The 19,543-nt window shown below is 46.8% G+C and overlaps 1 protein-coding gene across 1 annotated transcript; it reads left to right on the top strand.

Annotated features, from left to right (window-relative positions):
- Window positions 1-13,923: 13,923 nt before the first annotated feature.
- Window positions 13,924-17,462, top strand: slc25a5 (solute carrier family 25 member 5). Its single transcript, XM_072505852.1, has 4 exons — window positions 13,924-14,190; window positions 15,816-16,299; window positions 16,404-16,544; window positions 17,043-17,462. The coding sequence occupies exons 1-4, from the start codon at window positions 14,077-14,079 to the stop codon at window positions 17,198-17,200; spliced, it is 897 nt and encodes a 298-aa protein (XP_072361953.1). The 5' UTR covers window positions 13,924-14,076; the 3' UTR covers window positions 17,201-17,462.
- The last annotated feature ends 2,081 nt before the right edge of the window (window positions 17,463-19,543 follow it).

Genomic DNA, 19,543 nt, shown 5'->3' with positions numbered 1-19,543 from the left:
CTTGATGTGTTGGGTTCATGGTGGCATGACCAGTGAGCAGTGCAAATGGCAATTGATTCCAGTGGGACCAGGCGATTCCACAGGCAGCCAATGGTGAGCTACCTCCGCCGCCAGAAAACCTGCCACCGGGGGGTTGGGGGGTTGGGGGGCGCGGTGGGTAGCGGGGGAGTGGACAATCCTAGCCCAGAACTTTACTTGAATCTCCCTGGCAGCTGGAGAAGTAGGTTACGGTTGAAATCACATGACCAGCCAACTTTTTGTATGTTTTATGCACACGTTTTCTCAGCAGAACTGAAGATAAGCCCCTAAGGGAGAAGGCCCCCCTCCTGTTTTCTCCAACCTACCTGGTAAGCTCCGAGCCCTGCTTGCTGACTGTGATCATCCAGGAAGCCCTGCCGCAGACAGAGATTTCTTAAAAGCATCAAAACCAGCACTACTGCCTTCAGAGGAATAACCAACTCAACTGTCTACATCTTAAATCAGAAGCATTAAGGCCGTCAAATCCAGCCTGAAGCCAACCCTGTCGCCTTACTTCACACTGTAGGGGCTCCTTTACTTTTTTAATGGACTCTAATTTGGCCAACCTTTCCTTTCCCACTCTGTAACCTGTGTGTGTGGACTTTCAGTGTGCATGTGTGTGTGTAAAAGTTGTTGCATATTTTACATCGATTTGTTTAAGTATAATAGAACAAACCTTTCTCTTTGTTAAACTCAAGGAAACCAGTCCAATTGATTCTTCTATGATCACAGCATGTAAACTGTAAAGGACTCATTGAATTGGCAATGTACTTTTTTCAAACAAAGAAAACCTGTTGTAATCAAATGAGGAGAGGGCAAAGGAGGGAGCTATTCAATCCCTCCTCATATGCCCATTACACCATGTTAGCTCTCTAGCCAACTGAGCTAACCGGCCTCCCTCAATATCCATCTGTCCTTAATTATATGGGGTAATACCTGCGTTGAGATTGAAGGCAGAGGAAGATCACATTAACAAACTACGGTGAATTTAATGGAAAATAAATTTGGGCAGACTGCGTTAATCGCTGCTGATTCACCATCACCACTCTTGCCCTGCCACAAAGATGATCCCCCCCCCCCCCTTCATTCAGTGCTTATCCAATGACAATATCAATGATCATCTTCAAGCCTGCAGGCATGATTCTGTTCAGGTTATTTGCTTCAAGAAACGAGAACCGTGTTTTCAGAGGAAACCTCTGCACCTTCTATGCAATTCTATGATCTTGCTGCAGCAGCAGAGCACGTACATTTAAAAATACACTCAATATTCATTCTCACCTGCAGACAGCTTTTGAAATTTGTCTTCCAATTTTTCTTCAGATTATTTTGACAAACAACCAAAGAGGTTATGTTTGTGCTTTAGTGAGAAGATTTTCTTCATTGGGGCTGGCTTAGTGTTCCATCCAAGGACATTGTGCACATTCTCAGGCTGCAGATATCTGTCAGGATAGGCAACAGCACCTCCTCCACAATAGTCCTCAACACCGAGGCCCCACAAGGATGTGTGCTCAGTCCTCTACTGTACTCCCTATACACTGTTATGGGCGACGCGTTTTCAGAACCCCAAAATGTATCATGGAGTTCAATCAACCTCTCCCTTTAATGGATTTGTTGCTTTTCCTAGCACACGGCTTGTTCCCTAGGTGTGGGATTACAATTATGGACACGAGGGTTTTTAAACGCAAAACACTGTTTATTCCATGAACTCAACTTAACATCTTAAATAAACATTGGATCTTTTAACACCCCTGACTTCAAAGATAACTCAGAAAATATTGCAACAGTAAATAATTCCTTAAAATGTTCCTTCAAACTTCCAAGAGACTTAACACCTTTAAACAAAAGCACACCAGGTTAAAGGCTTCACTATTATAAATTTAAATCACCCAAATGATCCAGAGATAGTCTTTCATGGCAGAGATCCAGCTCACTGCAAAACGCAGGCACACACCCAGCTCTTTTCCTCCAAACTGCAAAACTAAACTGCAAAATGGCTGACCTGACCTCAGCTCCACCCACTCTCTGACATCACTGTTTTCTTAAAGGTACATTGCTTAAACATCCATGTCTTAAAGGTACTCTCACATGACAACACACATGACTGTGTAGCAAGATTTAACTCCAACTCAATCTATAAGTTTGCGGATGATACAACTGTGGTGGGTCGTATCTCAAACAACGACTACAGAAGGGAGATAAATCACTTGATTGCATGGAGTACCGAAAACAACCTCTCTCTAAATGTTGGAAAGACCAAGGAACTGATCATCGACTTAAGGAAGCACAGCATGCCACCAATGCTGCATCTCTGCACTCTGCATCAATGGATCCAAAGTGGAGATGGTCAATAACTTTAAGTTCCTGGGGGTTAACTGGTCCACTCACATTGATGCAACAGTCAAGAAAGCTCAACAACGTCTCTACTTCCTGGCTTGTGATGCAGAACAGGCAGCAGCGCGGGTTCAATTCCCGTACCGGCCTCCCCGAACAGGTGCCAGAATGTGGCGACTAGGGGCTTTTCACAGTAACTTAATTGAAGCCTACTTGTGACAATAAGCGATTATTATTATTACTTTCTATGGAAGCTAAAGAAATTTGGCATGTCTGCATTGACTCTCACAAACGTCTACAGATGTGCCATAGAGAGCATCCTATCCGGCTGCATCACAGCTTGGTATGGCAACTGCTCAGAAGAGTGTGGTGAACTCAGCCCAACGCATCTCAAAGCCCGCCACACGCACATTGATTCTGTCTACACCTCCCGCTGCCTCAGGAAGGCAGACAACATTATCAAAGACCCCTCCCACCCAGGCTTTGCCCTCTTCCAGACCCTTCCACCAGGCAGAAGATACAGAAGTATGAAGACACGCACATCCAGACATAGAAACAGCTTCTTCCCCACAGCTACTGGACTCCTCAACGACTCCCCCTCGGACTGGTCTGTTCCCTGTAACAACACTATTCACGAAGTCCTTGGCTGCTCTTGCTCATATATTTGCTTTGTTTAGCCCCTTGTTTCGCACTGTAACCAATCACTGTTTTTAGATGTACCATTTGTCAATATACTTTGTCGATTATTCTTTTTTTCTCTACTATGTACATACTGTGTACATTCTCTTGGTTGCAGAAAAATACTTTTCACTGTACTTCGGTACATGTGACAATAAACAATAAATCAAATCAAATCAAAATCTGGCTTCGCTCAACAGAGTCACCATTCTGAGATTGGGGTGCGGCGATGACCAGCTGAGTCGCACGTTTCGGCAGCTCCCTGTGAAACGGACTTTTGGGCTCTTGATAGGAGCCCCAACGGCAATTTTGACGGCTAAAAACACTGTGCGGTAAACCAGAAGGGAATCCCCCCTGGATACGGATGGAAAAAGGAGGAGAGAGTGGCCAGATTGCAGTGGATCCTTTAGAACAGCGGCAAGGAAGGCAAGCAAAAACCAAGATGGCGTCGGAAGGTGGCAGTTTAACATGGGGCCCTGAACAACAAGAGTTCTTGAAATGCTGTGTGGAAGAGATCAAAAAGGAAATGAAGAAAGAGCTGTTGGCCCCGATACTACAGGCGATCGAAGGGCTAAAGGAGGAACAAAAGACCCAGGAGCGGGAGCTTCGGGTCGTGAAGGCAAAGGCAGCCGAGAATGAGGACGATATACAGGGCCTGGTGGTGAAGACGGAGACGCAGGAGGCACATCAGAAACGATGTGTGGAAAGGTTGGAGGCACTGGAAAACAACGCAAGGAGGAACAACCTGAGGATTCTTGGTCTTCCTGAAGGTGTGGAGGGAGCGGACGTCGGGCATATGTGAGCACGATGCTGCACTCGTTAATGGGAGCGGAGGCCCCGGCGGGTCCGTTGGAGGTGGAGGGAGCATACCGAGTGATGGCGCGAGGACCGAGAGCAGGAGAAATTCCCAGAGCCATAGTGGTGAGATTCCTCCGTTTTAAGGATAGAGAAATGGTCCTTAGATGGGCGAAGAAAACTCGGAGCAGTAAATGGGAGAACGCGGTGATCCGCGTTTATCAAGACTGGAGTGCGGAGGTGGCGAGAAGGAGGGCGAGCTTTAATCGGGCCAAGGCGGTGCTTCATAAAAAGAAGATAAAATTTGGAATGCTGCAACCGGCAAGACTGTGAGTCACATATCGAGGGAGGCACCACTACTTTGAGACGGCGGATGAAGCGTGGACTTTTATTGTGGAAGAAAAACTGGAATGAGCGGGTTATTAAAAAGAACGTTCGAACAAAGTGGTGGGGCGAATGTGGGGGGCAAAGAGGGGTTTTATGTACTAATCCTGCGATGTGGTAACTTTTCTCTCTCCCACAGGTGGTGATGGGGGAGGAGGGGAGGTGGAGGAGATGGGGCGTTGGCCATTGGGGGCGGGGCCAAGGGAGAAGCGCGGGCTTGGTTCCCGCGCTATGATAATCATGGCGGGAATAGAAAAGCAGGAAGGAAGGGGCGTCGCACGGTGCGAGCCGAGGTCACGGGGGGAAGCCGAGGTCAGCCAGAGTTTGCTGACTTCTGGGAGCAACATGGGGGGAGTAATTACGCTAGCGGGGGATCTAGCGGGGGGGGGGGGGGGTGGGAGGGGGGAATTACTGGGTTGCTGCTGCTGGGGAGAGGGGGGAGCTGGTATGGGAGAGGATGGGCGGGGTGGCACCGCCTGGGGGAGATACAGCTGCGTGGGAACCGGGTGAGGAGCTGGAAAAAGGTGATGGCTAATCGACAAGGAGGGGGGGGGGGGGGGTAGGAAGCCCCCCAACTCGGCTGATCACGTGGAACGTGAGAGGGCTGAACGGGCCGATAAAGAGGGCACGGGTACTCGCACACCTTAAGAAACTTAAGGCAGATGTGATGTTACAGGAAACGCACCTGAAACTGATAGACCAGGTTAGGCTACGCAAAGGATGGGTGGGGCAGGTGTTCCATTCGGGGCTAGATGCGAAAAACAGGGGGGTGGCTATATTAGTGGGAAAGCGGGTAATGTTCGAGGCAAAGACTATAGTGGCGGATAACGGGGGCAGATACGTGATGGTGAGTGGCAAACTACAGGGGGAGACGGTGGTTTTGGTAAACGTATATGCCCCGAACTGGGATGATGCCAATTTTATGAGGCGGATGCTAGGACGCATTCCGGACCTAGAGATGGGAAAGCTGATAATGGGGGGAGATTTTAATACGGTGTTGGAACCAGGGCTGGATAGGTCGAAGTCCAGGACTGGAAGGAGGCTGGCAGCAGCCAAGGTACTTAAAGATTTTATGGAGCAGATGGGAGGTGTAGACCCGTGGAGATTTAGCAGACCTAGGAGTAAGGAGTTCTCGTTTTTCTCCTATGTCCATAAAGTCTACTCGCGAATAGACTTTTTTGTGCTGGGTAGGGCATTGATCCCGAAGGTGAGGGGAACGGAGTATACGGCTATAGCCATTTCGGATCACGCTCCACACTGGGTGGACTTGGAGATAGGGGAGGAAACAGGAGGGCGCCCACCCTGGAGAATGGACATGGGACTAATGGCAGATGAGGGGGTGTGTCTAAGGGTGAGGGGGTGCATTGAAAAGTACTTGGAACTCAATGATAATGGGGAGGTCCAGGTGGCAGTGGTCTGGGAGGCGTTGAAGGCGGTGGTTAGAGGGGAGCTGATATCAATAAGGGCACATAAAGGGAAGCAGGAGAGTAAGGAACGGGAGCGGTTGCTGCAAGAACTTTTGAGGGTGGACAGACAATATGCGGAAGCACCGGAGGAGGGCCTGTACAGGGAAAGGCAAAGGCTACACGTAGAATTTGACTTGCTGACTACAGGCACTGCAGAGGCACAATGGAGGAAGGCACAGGGTGTACAGTACGAATATGGGGAGAAGGCGAGCAGGTTGCTGGCACACCAATTGAGGAAAAGGGGAGCAGCGAGGGAAATAGGGGGAGTGAGGGATGAGGAAGGAGAGATGGAGCGGGGAGCGGAGAGAGTGAATGGAGTGTTCAAGACATTTTATAAAAAATTATATGAAGCTCAACCCCTGGATGGGAGGGAGAGAATGATGGGCTTCTTGGATCGGCTGGAATTTCCCAAGGTGGAAGAGCAGGAAAGGGTGGGACTGGGAGCACAGATCGAGGTAGAAGAAGTGGTGAAAGGAATTAGGAGCATACAGGCGGGAAAGGCCCCGGGACCGGATGGATTCCCAGTCGAATTCTATAGAAAATATGTGGACTTGCTCGCCCCGGTACTGACGAGGACCTTTAATGAGGCAAAGGAAAGGGGACAACTGCCCCCGACTATGTCTGAAGCAACGATATCGCTTCTCTTAAAGAAGGAAAAGGACCCGCTACAATGCGGGTCCTATAGACCTATTTCCCTCCTAAATGTAGATGCCAAGGTCCTGGCCAAGGTAATGGCAATGAGAATAGAGGAATGTGTCCCGGGGGTGGTCCACGAGGACCAAACTGGGTTTGTGAAGGGGAGACAGCTGAACACGAATATACGGAGGTTGTTAGGGGTAATGATGATGGCCCCACCAGAGGGAGAAACGGAGATAGTAGTGGCGATGGATGCCGAGAAAGCATTTGATAGAGTGGAGTGGGATTATTTGTGGGAGGTGTTGAGGAGATTTGGTTTTGGAGAGGGGTATGTTAGATGGGTGCAGCTGTTGTATAGGGCCCCAGTGGCGAGCGTGGTCACGAATGGACGGGGATCTGCATATTTTCGGCTCCATAGAGGGACAAGGCAGGGATGCCCTCTGTCCCCATTATTGTTTGCACTGGCGATTGAGCCCCTGGCGATAGCGTTGAGGGGTTCCAAGAAGTGGAGGGGAGTACTTAGGGGAGGAGAAGAGCACCGGGTATCTTTGTATGCGGACGATTTGCTACTATACGTGGCGGACCCGGCGGAGGGGATGCCAGAAATAATGCGGATACTTGGGGAGTTTGGGGATTTTTCAGGGTATAAATTGAACATGGGGAAAAGTGAGTTGTTTGTGGTGCATCCAGGGGAGCAGAGTAGAGAAATAGAGGACCTACCGTTGAGGAAGGTAACAAGGGACTTTTGTTACCTGGGGATCCAGATAGCTAAGAATTGGGGCACATTGCATAGGTTAAATTTAACGCGGTTGGTGGAACAGATGGAGGAGGATTTCAAGAGATGGGATATGGTATCCCTGTCAATGGCAGGGAGGGTGCAGGCGGTTAAGATGGTGGTCCTCCCGAGATTCCTCTTTGTGTTTCAGTGCCTCCCGGTGGTGATCACGAAGGCTTTTTTAAAAAGGATTGAAAAGAGCATCATGGGTTTTGTGTGGGCCGGGAAGACCCCGAGAGTGAGGAAGGGATTCTTACAGTGTAGCAGGGATAGGGGGGGGCTGGCACTCCGAGCCTAAGTGAGTATTATTGGGCCGCTAATATTTCAATGGTGAGTAAGTGGATGGGAGAGGAGGAGGCAGCGGCGTGGAAGAGATTAGAGAGGGCGTCCTGTAGGGGGACTAGCCTACAGGCTATGGTGACAGCCCCATTGCCGTTCTCACCGAGGAACTACACCACAAGCCCGGTGGTGGTGGCTACACTGAAGATTTGGGGACAGTGGAGACGGCATAGGGGAAAGACTGGAGCCTTGGGGGGGTCCCCGATAAGAAACAACCATAGGTTTGCCCCGGGGGGAATGGATGGGGGATATGGAATGTGGCAAAGAGCAGGAATAACGCAACTGAAAGATCTGTTTGTGGATGGGAAGTTCGCGAGTCTGGGAGCGCTGACCGAGAAATATGGGTTGCCCCAAGGGAATGCATTCAGGTATATGCAACTGAGGGCTTTTGCGAGGCAACAGGTGAGGGAATTCCCGCAGCTCCCGACACAAGAGGTGCAGGACAGAGTGATCTCAAAGACATGGGTGGGGGATGGTAAGGTGTCAGATATACATAGGGAAATGAGGGACGAAGGGGAGACTATGGTAGATGAACTAAAAGGGAAATGGGAAGAAGAGCTGGGGGAAGAGATCGAGGAGGGGCTGTGGGCAGATGCCCTAAGCAGGGTAAACTCGTCGTCCTCGTGTGCCAGGCTAAGCCTGATTCAGATTAAGGTATTACACAGGGCACATATGACTGGAGCACGGCTCAGTAAATTTTTTGGGGTGGAGGATAGGTGTGTGAGGTGCTCGAGAAGCCCAGCGAATCATACCCATATGTTTTGGTCATGCCCGGCACTACAGGGGTTTTGGATGGGGGTGACAAAGGTGCTTTCAAAAGTAGTAGGAGTCCGGGTCGAACCAAGCTGGGGGTTGGCTATATTTGGGGTTGCACAAGAGCCGGGAGTGCAGGAGGCGAGAGAGGCCGATGTTTTGGCCTTTGCGTCCCTAGTAGCCCGGCGCAGGATATTGCTAATGTGGAAAGAAGCCAAGCCCCCGGGGGTGGAGACCTGGATAAATGACATGGCGGGGTTTATAAAGCTAGAGCGGATTAAGTTCGTCCTAAGGGGGTCGGCTCAAGGGTTCACCAGGCGGTGGCAACCGTTCGTCGAATACCTCGCAGAAAGATAGACGGAATGGGAAAAAGAAGGCAGCAGCAGCAGCCCAGGATCGGGTGGGGGGGGGGGGGGGGGGGGGGGGGGGGGGCGGGGGAGGGGGGGGGGGAGGGGTGGGGGGGTGGGGGAGGAGGAACCAGAAGGACTCTCAGGGTTGTTAATATATACTGTATAGTATGTATAGGTCGTTGCTACAGATAATTATATATTGGACTGTTAAATTATATTTTTGGAGAGTGTTACTTGTGACAAGGCAGTTGCCAATTAGGGCTAGTTTTCATTTTTGTTATTTATTATTTATTCATTTTTTGTTTATAAAATAGGTCATTGTTATTTGTGTTGTTATAATATTGTGTAAAGGATGCACAATGTACTGTGTTGGTTGACCAAAAATTTTCAATAAAATATTTAATAAAAAAAAACAGAGTCACCATTCTGGAAGCCAAGTCTTAAAAAAAAATAATGGCATTAATAGGCACAAAGACAACTTTACTTATAGGTTTTCAATTGACACAATCATTTGACATGGTAGAATTAAAGGCTTTATTTTGGAGAATTAAATTTCATATACTCATGGGACAAAATGACAGAAATTATTTATTTACAAAAATCATTTCCAAATACTTTATTGGAGCATCAACAAGCAGATGTTAGAATGTTTACTTATAGTTTACTCAGTATTAACTGTCTACATTCTATAATATATGCATACATAAATGTCCAAAACATAAGATTTTCTGATAATCCATTGATCATTCTCAGCAATCATTAATCCCTCTGAATAAACATCACTATGTAGTGACTGATGAATTTGACATCACTACTGCATGTTTATGTAACCAAATGTGTCAACCTTTTCACAAACAGAAAGAACCTACACAAGACGATTTATGATCAGGTAAAAGATGTGCAGGATGGGTGGATTGGCCACGCTAAATTGCCCCTTAATTGGAATTATTTTGAAAAAGGTGGTCCAACAGCAGCATCCTCTCCCCAGACAACTTGCATTGAGATGCTAATCGCTCAAAACCAGCTCCACTCCTATACCTGACACCAGACTCCTGAATCAACTGCTCTATTCAGAACTCAAGTCAGAGCAAGAGATTCCCAAGAGGACAGCAGAAACACTTTGAGAATATCCTCAAAGCATCCCTGAAGAGATCAAACATCATGGGCCCCTGGCTTGTGACCAAATTAAAATGGAGGTTTACTTGGGAAGGCACTGAATGCATTGAGGGCGTTTGTTGAGATCATATAGTGATGAATGAGATCTACTGGATACATCCACAGAGCCGGCATGGACTTTATGGGCCAAATGGCCTCCTGCAGTGTTGATATGACTCTATAAACATTTATTTGCACACCAATGTATAACCTCATGGCCATCCGGGGACAATGGGGTCACCATTGATTATGTTTCATGTCCTGAAGTGGAACCTAAATACACAACTTTCTGATACACAGGCAAGAGTGTTATCAAGAATAAGAAATTCAAGGCGACAGGTGACGCAGCGGTTAGCATTACTACGTCATGGGGCCGAGGACCCGCGTTCGACCCCATGTGGAGTTTGCACATTCTCCCCGTGCCCAGGGAAAGGGTTGGCCCACTGAAGGACAGGGGAGGGAATCTATGTGTGGAGCCAGAGGAAATGGGCGAGGTACTAAATGAATACTTTGAATCAGTATTCACTAAAGAGAAGGAATTGGTGGATGTTGAGGCTGGAGAAGGGTGTGTAGATAGCCTGGGTCACATTGAGATCCAAAAAGACGAGGTTTTGGGCGTCATGAAAAATATTAAGGTGGATAAGTCCCCAGGGCCTGATTGGATCAACCCCAGAATACTGAAGGAGGCAAGAGAGGAAATTGCTGAGGCCTTGACAGAAATCTTTGGATCCTCACTGTCTTCAGGTGATGTCCCAGAGGACTGGCGAATAGCCAATGTTGTTCCTTTGTTTAAGAAGGGTAGCAAGGATAATCCAGGGAACTACAGCCTGGTGAGCCTTACGTCAGTGGTAGGGAAATTACTGGAGAGAATTCTTCGAGACAGGATGTACTCCCATTTGGAAGCAAGGGGTCGTGTTAGCGAGGGGCAGCACAGTTTTGTGAAGGGGAGGTTGTGTCTCACTAACTTGATAGAGTTTTTCGAGGAGGTCACAAAGATGATTGATGCAGGTAGGGCAGTGGATATTGTCTATATGGACTTCAGTAAGGCCTTTGACAAGGTCCCTCTTGGCAGACTGGTACAAAAGGTGAAGTCACATGGGATCAGAGGTGAGCTGGCAAGATGGATACAGATCTGGCTAGGTCATAGAAGGCAGAGAGTAGCAATGGAAGGATGCTTTTCTGATTGGAGGGCTGTGACTAGTGGTGTTCCGCAGGGATCAGTGCTGGGACCTTTGCTGTTCATAGTATATATAAATGATTTGGAGGAAAATGTAACTGGTCTGATTAGTAAGTTTGCGGACGACACAAAGGTTGGTGGAATTGCGGATAGCGATGAGGACTGTCAGAGGATACAGCAGGATTTAGATTGTTTGGAGACTTGGGCGGCGAGATGGCAGATGGAGTTTAATCCGGACAAATGTGAGGTAATGCATTTTGGAAGGTCTAATACAAGTAGGGAATATGCAGTGAATGGTAGAACACTCAAGAGTATTGACAGTCAGAGAGATATTGGTGTACAGGTCCACAGGTCACTGAAAGGGGCAACACAGGTGGAGAAGGTAGTCAAGAAGGCATACGGCATGCTTGCCTTCATTGGCTGGAGCATTGAGTATAAAAATTGGCAAGTCATGTTGCAGCAGTATAGAACCTTAGTTAGGCCACACTTGGGAGTATAGTGTTCAATTCTGGTCGCCACACTATCAGAAGGATGTGGAGGCTTTAGAGAGGGTGCAGAAGAGACTTACCAGGATGTTGCCTGGTATGGAGGGCATTAGCTATGTGGAGAGGTTGAATAAACTTGGTTTGTTCTCACTGGAAGGAAGGAGGTTGAGGGGCGACCTGATAGAGGTCTACAAAATTATGAGGGGCATAGACAGAGTGGATAGTCAGAGACTTTTTCCCAGGATAGAGGGGTCAATTACTAGGAGGCATAGGTTTAAGGTGCGAGGGGCAAGGTTTAGAGGAGATGTATGAGGCAAGTCTTTTTACACAGAGTGTGGTGGGTGCCTGGAACTCGCTGCCGGAGGATATGGTGGAAGCAGGGACGATAGTGAGGTTTAAGGGGCATCTTGACAAATACATGAATAGGATGGCAATAGAGGAATATGGACCCCGGAAGTGTAGCAGATTTTAGTTTAAATGGGCAGCATGGTCGGCGTAGGCTTGGAGGGCCGAAGAGCCTGTTCCTGTGGTGTACTTTTCTTTGTTCTTTGTTCTTTGTTCTTTGTGTCTGCGTGGGTCTGACCCTCACAACCCAAAGATATGCAGAGTAGGTGAACTGGCCACGCTAAATTGCCTCTTAATAAGGAGGAAAAAAAATTGGGATTCTTAAAAAAAGAGAATAAGAATTTCAACTACACTCACATGGAAAGTGAAAAGATTGAATGCCAATAACAATGTTGATCAGAACCCCTCAGAAGCTGACATCTCATTAGAGCAAGGAACAGCAGCAGCTACTAAAAAAATAAAATGGTGTGGAAAAGGCTGGTCAAGTCTTGATCCAGCAGGTCAAGTATAATCACAGAAAACATATTTGTCAACAGTCTTTAGTATCATAGAATCATAGAATTTACAGTGCAGAAGGAGGCCATTCAGCCCATCGAGTCTGCACTGGCCTCTGGAAAGAGCACCCTAAGCCCCACGCCTCCACCCTATCCCCCTTTACCCCCGTAAGCCAGTAACCCCACCTAACCTTTGTAATGATAATAATAAATGATAATAATCGCTTATTGTCACAAGTAGGCTTCAATGAAGTTACTGTGAAAAGCCCCTAGTCACCACATTCCAGCGCCTGTTCGGGGAGGCTGGTATGGGAATTGAACCCGCGTTGCTGGCATTGTTCTCCATTACAAGTCAGCTGTCACTGTGTTAAACCAGCCCCTTGGACACTAAGGGCAATTTAGAATGGCCAATCTACCTAACCTGCACATCTTTGGACATTGGGAATGTAAAACAAAAGAAAGCAATACTTGAGCTGTTAGACTTTTGAAAAAAATGTTTTAAAGCAGCTATCTATTCCAGTGGCTGAAAAATGAAGGCCAAGAGAATACTCTGATTTCCTCTTGCAGTTACCCTCCTTAATGATGTGGACATTGAAATGGCTAACTACATGTACCTAGGTGTCAAAATAGATGATAAATTGAATTGGGGGGTGGGTGGGTGGGTGGGGGTGGGGGTGGGGGGACAGTGTACAGTGTGATAGCCAAGGGACAAATGCGATTACATACATTATCTCATAAAATTAAAATCTTTCCAGTAGATCTTGCAATCATCTTCCACACGGCTGTAGTTGAGAGTGTTATCCTCTTAGGATGTCTCGCCTCGATACTGTTGCCTTAGGGAAGCAGACCTTTGAAAAGTATGGAGGTTATTTAGGGAAGGATATTGGATGAGCAGATCTTTGTTGATAAAACCTGTTGTCCAAGATTTTTGATAAAAGTAAAGAGTGCCATGAACAATGAGAATCACCCCGTGTCTCAGTTTCATTGTTGGATGAGTTCAGGGGAAAGGGTGCAAAAGGGGCTGTTTAGCACAGGGCTAAATCTCTGGCTTTGAAAGCAGACCAAGGCAGGCCAGCAGCACGGTTCAACTCCTGTACCAGCCTCCCTGAACAGGCGCCGGAATGTGGCGACTAGGGGCTTTTCACAGTAACCTCATTTGAAGCCTACTTGTGACAAAAATTCATTTTCAAGATCTCTGATGAGGAATTTGTCTTTCTTTTATTATTATTAGGTGTATTTTTTAAAACTCTCTTTCACTTTCTCTAATGTTACCCGAAATGAATTCGATCAAGTGAAAGTGAATTGGATCGTATAATCGCTAAATGATGCTTTGACTTGAATAGTGGACGGGGATAAGGAAAAGGAAAAGTGCCACCCGGTCGCAATGTGACCTTCAAGGATTTTGTTGGGTGTGCGGCTGATTCCCTCCCATCTAGCCTGTGACTGAGGGTTTCCTCCGCGGTAACATTGTGATTCAGTGGCCTTGGCGGAGATTGTTACAGTTGCGGAGTTGCTGGGAGGCTCCGGGGGTTACATTTTGCCACATTGTCACTTCGCGGCCGCCCGGGGGGACAATGGATCAGCTGATGGCGACGATGGAGGCGAGCCCCCCGGGCGGGGAGAGGGGCGGGGAGAGGGCCCCCCCACCCCCCGCCGGTTCGCCCAATCGGCGCCGCGCCCCGGGAGGCGGGCGCTCTCGCGGTAGCTGCGCCGCTTTAAAGCCGCACTTCCGCTGCAAAATCGCCCATTTCGTCGGCGCCGGTAGTAGTTTGAAAGTCGGGTGTTGGGCTCCTCTCCAAGGTGGTTGAGGGGAAAAAAAAGGAAGGGAAGCAAATTTACGAAACAAAAAAAAAAACCCAAGCGTTTAAATTAACGAGGAAATATAAAAACGAGCAATGGCGACCGACAAGATTATAAGTTTCGGTAAGGATTTCCTGGCTGGCGGCGTGGCTGCTGCAATTTCCAAGACGGTGGTGGCTCCCATCGAGAGAGTGAAGCTCCTGCTGCAGGTAAAGGCCGTTCTGTTCCCTCCGTCTGCAATGGTTCAATGTAGCCACTCTCTGCTGCTTTTGTCACAAACTGCGAGCGAAGAGCGCCGCCTCTGATCAGAAACACCGAGAGAAGTGGGTTTGCAAATGGGGTCGGTAACCCCCCCCCCCTGGACCAAATCTGGAGCGGATGCAAAATGGAGCTTACCCCACCCCACCCAGGGAATGAATGTGACCCCTGTCGGTGCGGGCGGTCAGCGGCTAATCCGCACTAATGCAAATGAATTATTTTATTGTGGGTCAATGCTGTTCCAAACATTTGATTTAAAGAAAAGGCGAGCTGGTGATTAAAGAACCTGACTGGTGGCCATCAAGGTCGTGACAAGGAGAAGGAGCGCGGCCTAGGGCGAGGAGGATTACGGATGGGGCGGCCCAGTTTGCCCATCGCCGCGGCCCGGTTTGCTGCCCCCCCCCCCCCCCCCCCCCCGAGCGGAAATTGGGAGGAATGCTTCCCCGGGACTAAAATAGCCGAGGGAGGAGCCGGGCTAACGGGTGAAGTACTCGGGGGAAGTGGCCTTGACCTCGGTCTTCCGGATTCCGCGCCCGCTGCGGAGGCCGCCATTCCGCAAATCGGCACGCACCGTCACCACAGATCCATTTTGGACAGCTTCTCCCACATTTTAACCTTTCCCAATGTTAGGATTTAAAAATAAAATTGTCCCCCTCGCACAGTGATTCATGGCAAAGCGACGTTCTGCTATTTTGGCGCGTTGGTTAAATTTTCGCGAGATGCCGCCGTATTTTTTATCCGCAATGGCGTAAGAGCCGCGATGTATTCTCATTGAAATCTTCCCCAACGCTTCCCCCTTCAGATGGTCTGCGAAGGTCGCCCTGAAGATGGAGTACCACTGCAGGGTTCACTCGCTCCTTTGGCGCTCTAGTTTAATGTCTGTCTATTCCGTGTAAAATGCATCTTGTGCCAGGAGCAGAGAAGTCATCATTTCTATTTTTGAAGATATTTGCCAGGCCATTCGGAAGTCAGGGTCACCTTGCCACTCACTTAAGGAGGAGTCACGCTGAGACTCCTCCATCTGCAGTTTATTCCTCTGGTCAGACACCCGAGGTATTGCTCTTCCTTCACTGTTGCTGGATCGAAATCCTGGCACTCCCCTGGGGGTATCTACACCACAGGGACTGCAGGAGTTCAAAAAGGCAGCTAACCACCATCTTCTGGAGGGTAAGGCAGCAGGGACCCCATAGCCTAATGGATAAGTCATCTAAGTTTGCTAATTGTAATGAGATTCACTATTGCAGAAGAAAAGTAGTGCTTTTTGGTAGGTGGGTCTTTTGATTGAAGCAATTCCGGAGGGCAGTTAATGTCCTGCATCTGATGACCTGCAGTCTTGATTGAAGAGGTTCCTTTGAGCCCCATAGTCCTATTGCACCATCTTAACTATTTAAGTTCGAGTATAGCTTGACTATATAGAGGTCGGCGCCACATGTTCTATATAGCTGGCAGTGAAGTTGGACTTGTTTCTGTAGCATCTGTCTGGGCACTTCACTCATAAGTTATGTCTGTGTAAACTGGATTATGTATGATTTAATGACCACTAGTAACCCAGACAATTTGTTTTATCTCACTACAGGTGCAACATGCAAGCAAACAGATCGCAGTAGAGATGCAATATAAAGGGATCATTGATTGTGTTGTACGCATCCCAAAAGAGCAAGGTTTCCTGTCCTTCTGGCGTGGTAATTTGGCCAATGTGATCAGATACTTCCCCACCCAGGCTCTCAACTTTGCTTTCAAAGATGTGTACAAACAGTTTTTCCTTGGTGGTGTTGACAAGAGACAATTCTGGCGTTACTTTGCTGGTAACTTGGCTTCTGGTGGTGCTGCTGGTGCTACGTCACTCTGCTTTGTCTATCCCCTTGACTTTGCCCGAACGCGCCTGGCTGCTGATGTTGGGAAGTCTTCAGCAGAGAGGGAGTTCTCAGGATTGGGTAACTGTCTTACCAAGATCTTCAAGTCGGATGGCCTCAGGGGGCTATACCAGGGCTTCAATGTATCTGTACAAGGCATCATCATTTACAGAGCTGCGTACTTCGGCATCTATGACACTGCAAAAGGTACACGTTGAAACTAAATGTATTCATGACTTGAGCTGCATCTTTCACATTTCTAATGTGATAACCTTTCTCTTTCTAATGTGATATCTTTCTCTTTTCCTCAGGAATGCTCCCAGATCCTAAGAACACCCACATTATGATCAGTTGGATGATAGCTCAGTCTGTAACAGCTGTTGCTGGTGTGACTTCCTATCCATTTGACACCGTTCGCCGTCGTATGATGATGCAGTCTGGTCGGAGAGGAGGTAGGTCAACCATGGATGCTTTTTATTGGTTAATGAATGTGGGCATCATTGGCAATGCCAGCCGTAACCTGCCCTTGAAGGTGATGAGCTGCTGCCTTGAACGGTTATAGTTTGTGTGGTGTAGGAACACCCACAGTGCTATTGACAAAGGAACTGTGGGAGTTTGACCCAGTGCCTGTGATGGGAGTGGCAATATAGTTCAATGTCAAGACTTTGACTTGAATATTGGTATAGGATCAATTGATGTCATGACACCATACTGTTGCAGACTTATGCTAACTTCTCAACTATCCAAACTAAGTAGAGGAGGGAACAGTTATTGGAGGTCCAAGGGAATTGTAGTGGCAGAGGGCTTTTCTCAATTCTCAGTACACCATGTGGAATGTTGAAAATACCTTTCGCTTTATTCATATAACATTTGATTTGTTGAAGAACACTTAGTTCTAAATTCTAATGTTGAAGTAGACCGATGACCAAGATTATTGTTTCTGCTTTCAGCTGATATCATGTACAAAGGAACTCTTGACTGCTGGAAGAAGATCCTTCGGGATGAAGGCGGCCGAGCTTTCTTCAAGGGTGCCTGGTCCAATGTGCTCCGAGGCATGGGTGGTGCTTTTGTGCTAGTCTTGTATGATGAGTTCAAGAAGTATGTCTAAATGGTCACAGACGTCAATGTTGTGTGAACCAGTGTTGTACTTGTAACATATCTTGTACATTCATGGACTGTTAAGTTACACCTATTTATGGGGGCCCAATCTGGTATCTATCTGCAAGTTTGGGTTGTGAAGCGACCATTGTAAGTGACCACAATCATTCTCTAAACTTAGTGTCATTCCATGCTGATGGGACTAAATCACTTCATCCAACTGATCTTTTTAAATTACTGTAACTGAAGAAAATAAAGGACAGTGTAAATGATTGTCGTCTTTTTTTCATGTTTCAGTAGGATCTGGTATTGCTGAATTGATGACAGTGCATTTTATTGGTTAACTTCCCCATGTGTTACTGAAAGTACTGTTCCAGAATTCCACATTCACCTGATAGTGTTCACTGCTACAGTTCTGCAGATGCCGTTTAGTTCAAAAGACCATTCTGTAACCCTAAACATAGGTTAGTATTGGGGTGTTGTAAGCCTGTCAGTAGACATGTCTACTCTAGTTCAGAGTTAATATTGCTCAGTGTCAGCTGCTTCTCTACTTCAATAAGAGCAGTCCATGCCAGAACTTTGCTCGAACTTCAGTGGATTGTTTTGTCTTTAGCTCTAAGCATTCTAAATTATGTAGATCTAGATTCTCATTGCTGACTCAGCTATGTGCTATTAGACTGGGTAATCTTGCAATTTTCCACTTGCATGATTATTTGGAATGTTGTACGTTTAACAGCTGAAAAGAATTGATTTGGATGTCAACAATCTGTACATGATTTATGCTGTATACCTATGGCCAGTTTATGATCCAGATAATAAACTTTAAATGAATATAATGGCCTCTTTGCTGAATTGAAACTTTTTTACTACTAATTTTACTGTTACAATAGTGCTGCAATTAGGTTAAAACCCCTTTGGCTGTAAGCTTGTATATGGCAGGTTTCTTGACATGTAGCTGCCAAAAGAAGAGTTACAGCTGTGCTTTGGATTAACTAGATGTTTGGAATGGTGTGAAATTCTGAAGCACCAACTGTGCATGTACTATTTAATGTTAAGTGCTTGACCTTTCCTGACATCTACTTTAGCTTCCATGTGATGCAAAATGTCCTGTTGAAGGATAGAATTTTTCTGTTGAAGTGCAAAATAACCAGAGGCCAAGTAAAGCAATATTGTCATGGTCTTGTCAGATTAAAATCCAGTTTCTGCCTAGTTGCAGAAGTGTAGACAGCATCCCTGTGTCTTTGGTAAACTTCAATAATAGGATGTTGTAGTTGCTTTACTGCAAGTGTTGCTGGCTGTGCCATCCCTAATTTCCCTTGAAGGTGATGAACTGCTGCTATCCCTGTGGTGTAGGTATACTATTAAGGAGTTCTGGGGTTTTGAGCCAGTGACCATGCAGGAATGGCAATTATAATTCCAATTCAGGGTAGTTTAGCAGACTTTATAGGTTACTGTGGGTTTGAAAGATTCTGTTGGAGGAGCCTTGGTGAGTTTCCACGTTGCATCATGTAGATGGTGCACAGGTGGAGTGGCAACGAGGATTAAGGTGGATGTGGTGCCAATCCAAGAGGCTGCTTTTTTTTTCTGAATCCAGCAAGTGCGTAAAATATTGGAATAGGCTATGTATGTCCTATTGAAACATTTTATTTCGCTTCTAACTTGGATTAATGTTGAGGCTGAAAGGTAAGGTAGTGGACAAGGCTGCTGATATGAAAACTATTTATTCATCCACCATATGTTTAAAGTAGCCATTGCATTTTTTGGCTGAGAAAATGACCTTTTGCCGACAGCGCACTTGTAATGAATGTTTGGCAGTCGGGTGATTTGATGCCTCTTGCTGCAAACATGGACGTGGGGATATGTATTGGTGACGCCTGACACTAGATACCTCCAGAACTGGTTTGAAATTGAACGGGAGGGAGGGAAATCAAATAATTACAGCGCAAATCTTATCATGTGCCTGTATTTACTGAGTGTCCCATGTTCACAAATGCATGTTCACAAACTTGCTTTGAAAGAGGATTCACTTGTGTGTGTTTTTTTTATAAATGGTAAGAAATGTAACTAACAGGTGAGATGTATCCAAAATATTGGGATGAGTGGAGTGGGACTAATAATAGTTCAGAGCAGGGCAAGCTAGAAAATCCTTTCACTTACTTGAGGCTACATTAATTTATTTAACACCAATAAATCAAAACCATTCGATGACTGGCCCAATTCTTCAGTCTGCATCACTACTGTCCATGAAGATTTGTGCAAACTGACCTTTTTGCACTTTAGCATGGAACACGAATGAAGAGGGGACATGCTCCTTTTCACAAATGTGGGTAGCTTTTTAAAGGTCTCTTAGTCT

This window comes from Scyliorhinus torazame, chromosome 5 (assembly GCF_047496885.1).
Source record: "Scyliorhinus torazame isolate Kashiwa2021f chromosome 5, sScyTor2.1, whole genome shotgun sequence".
In the NCBI taxonomy this organism is placed as follows: Eukaryota; Metazoa; Chordata; class Chondrichthyes; order Carcharhiniformes; family Scyliorhinidae; genus Scyliorhinus; species Scyliorhinus torazame.
This window is presented reverse-complemented; position numbering and strand designations above follow the sequence as displayed.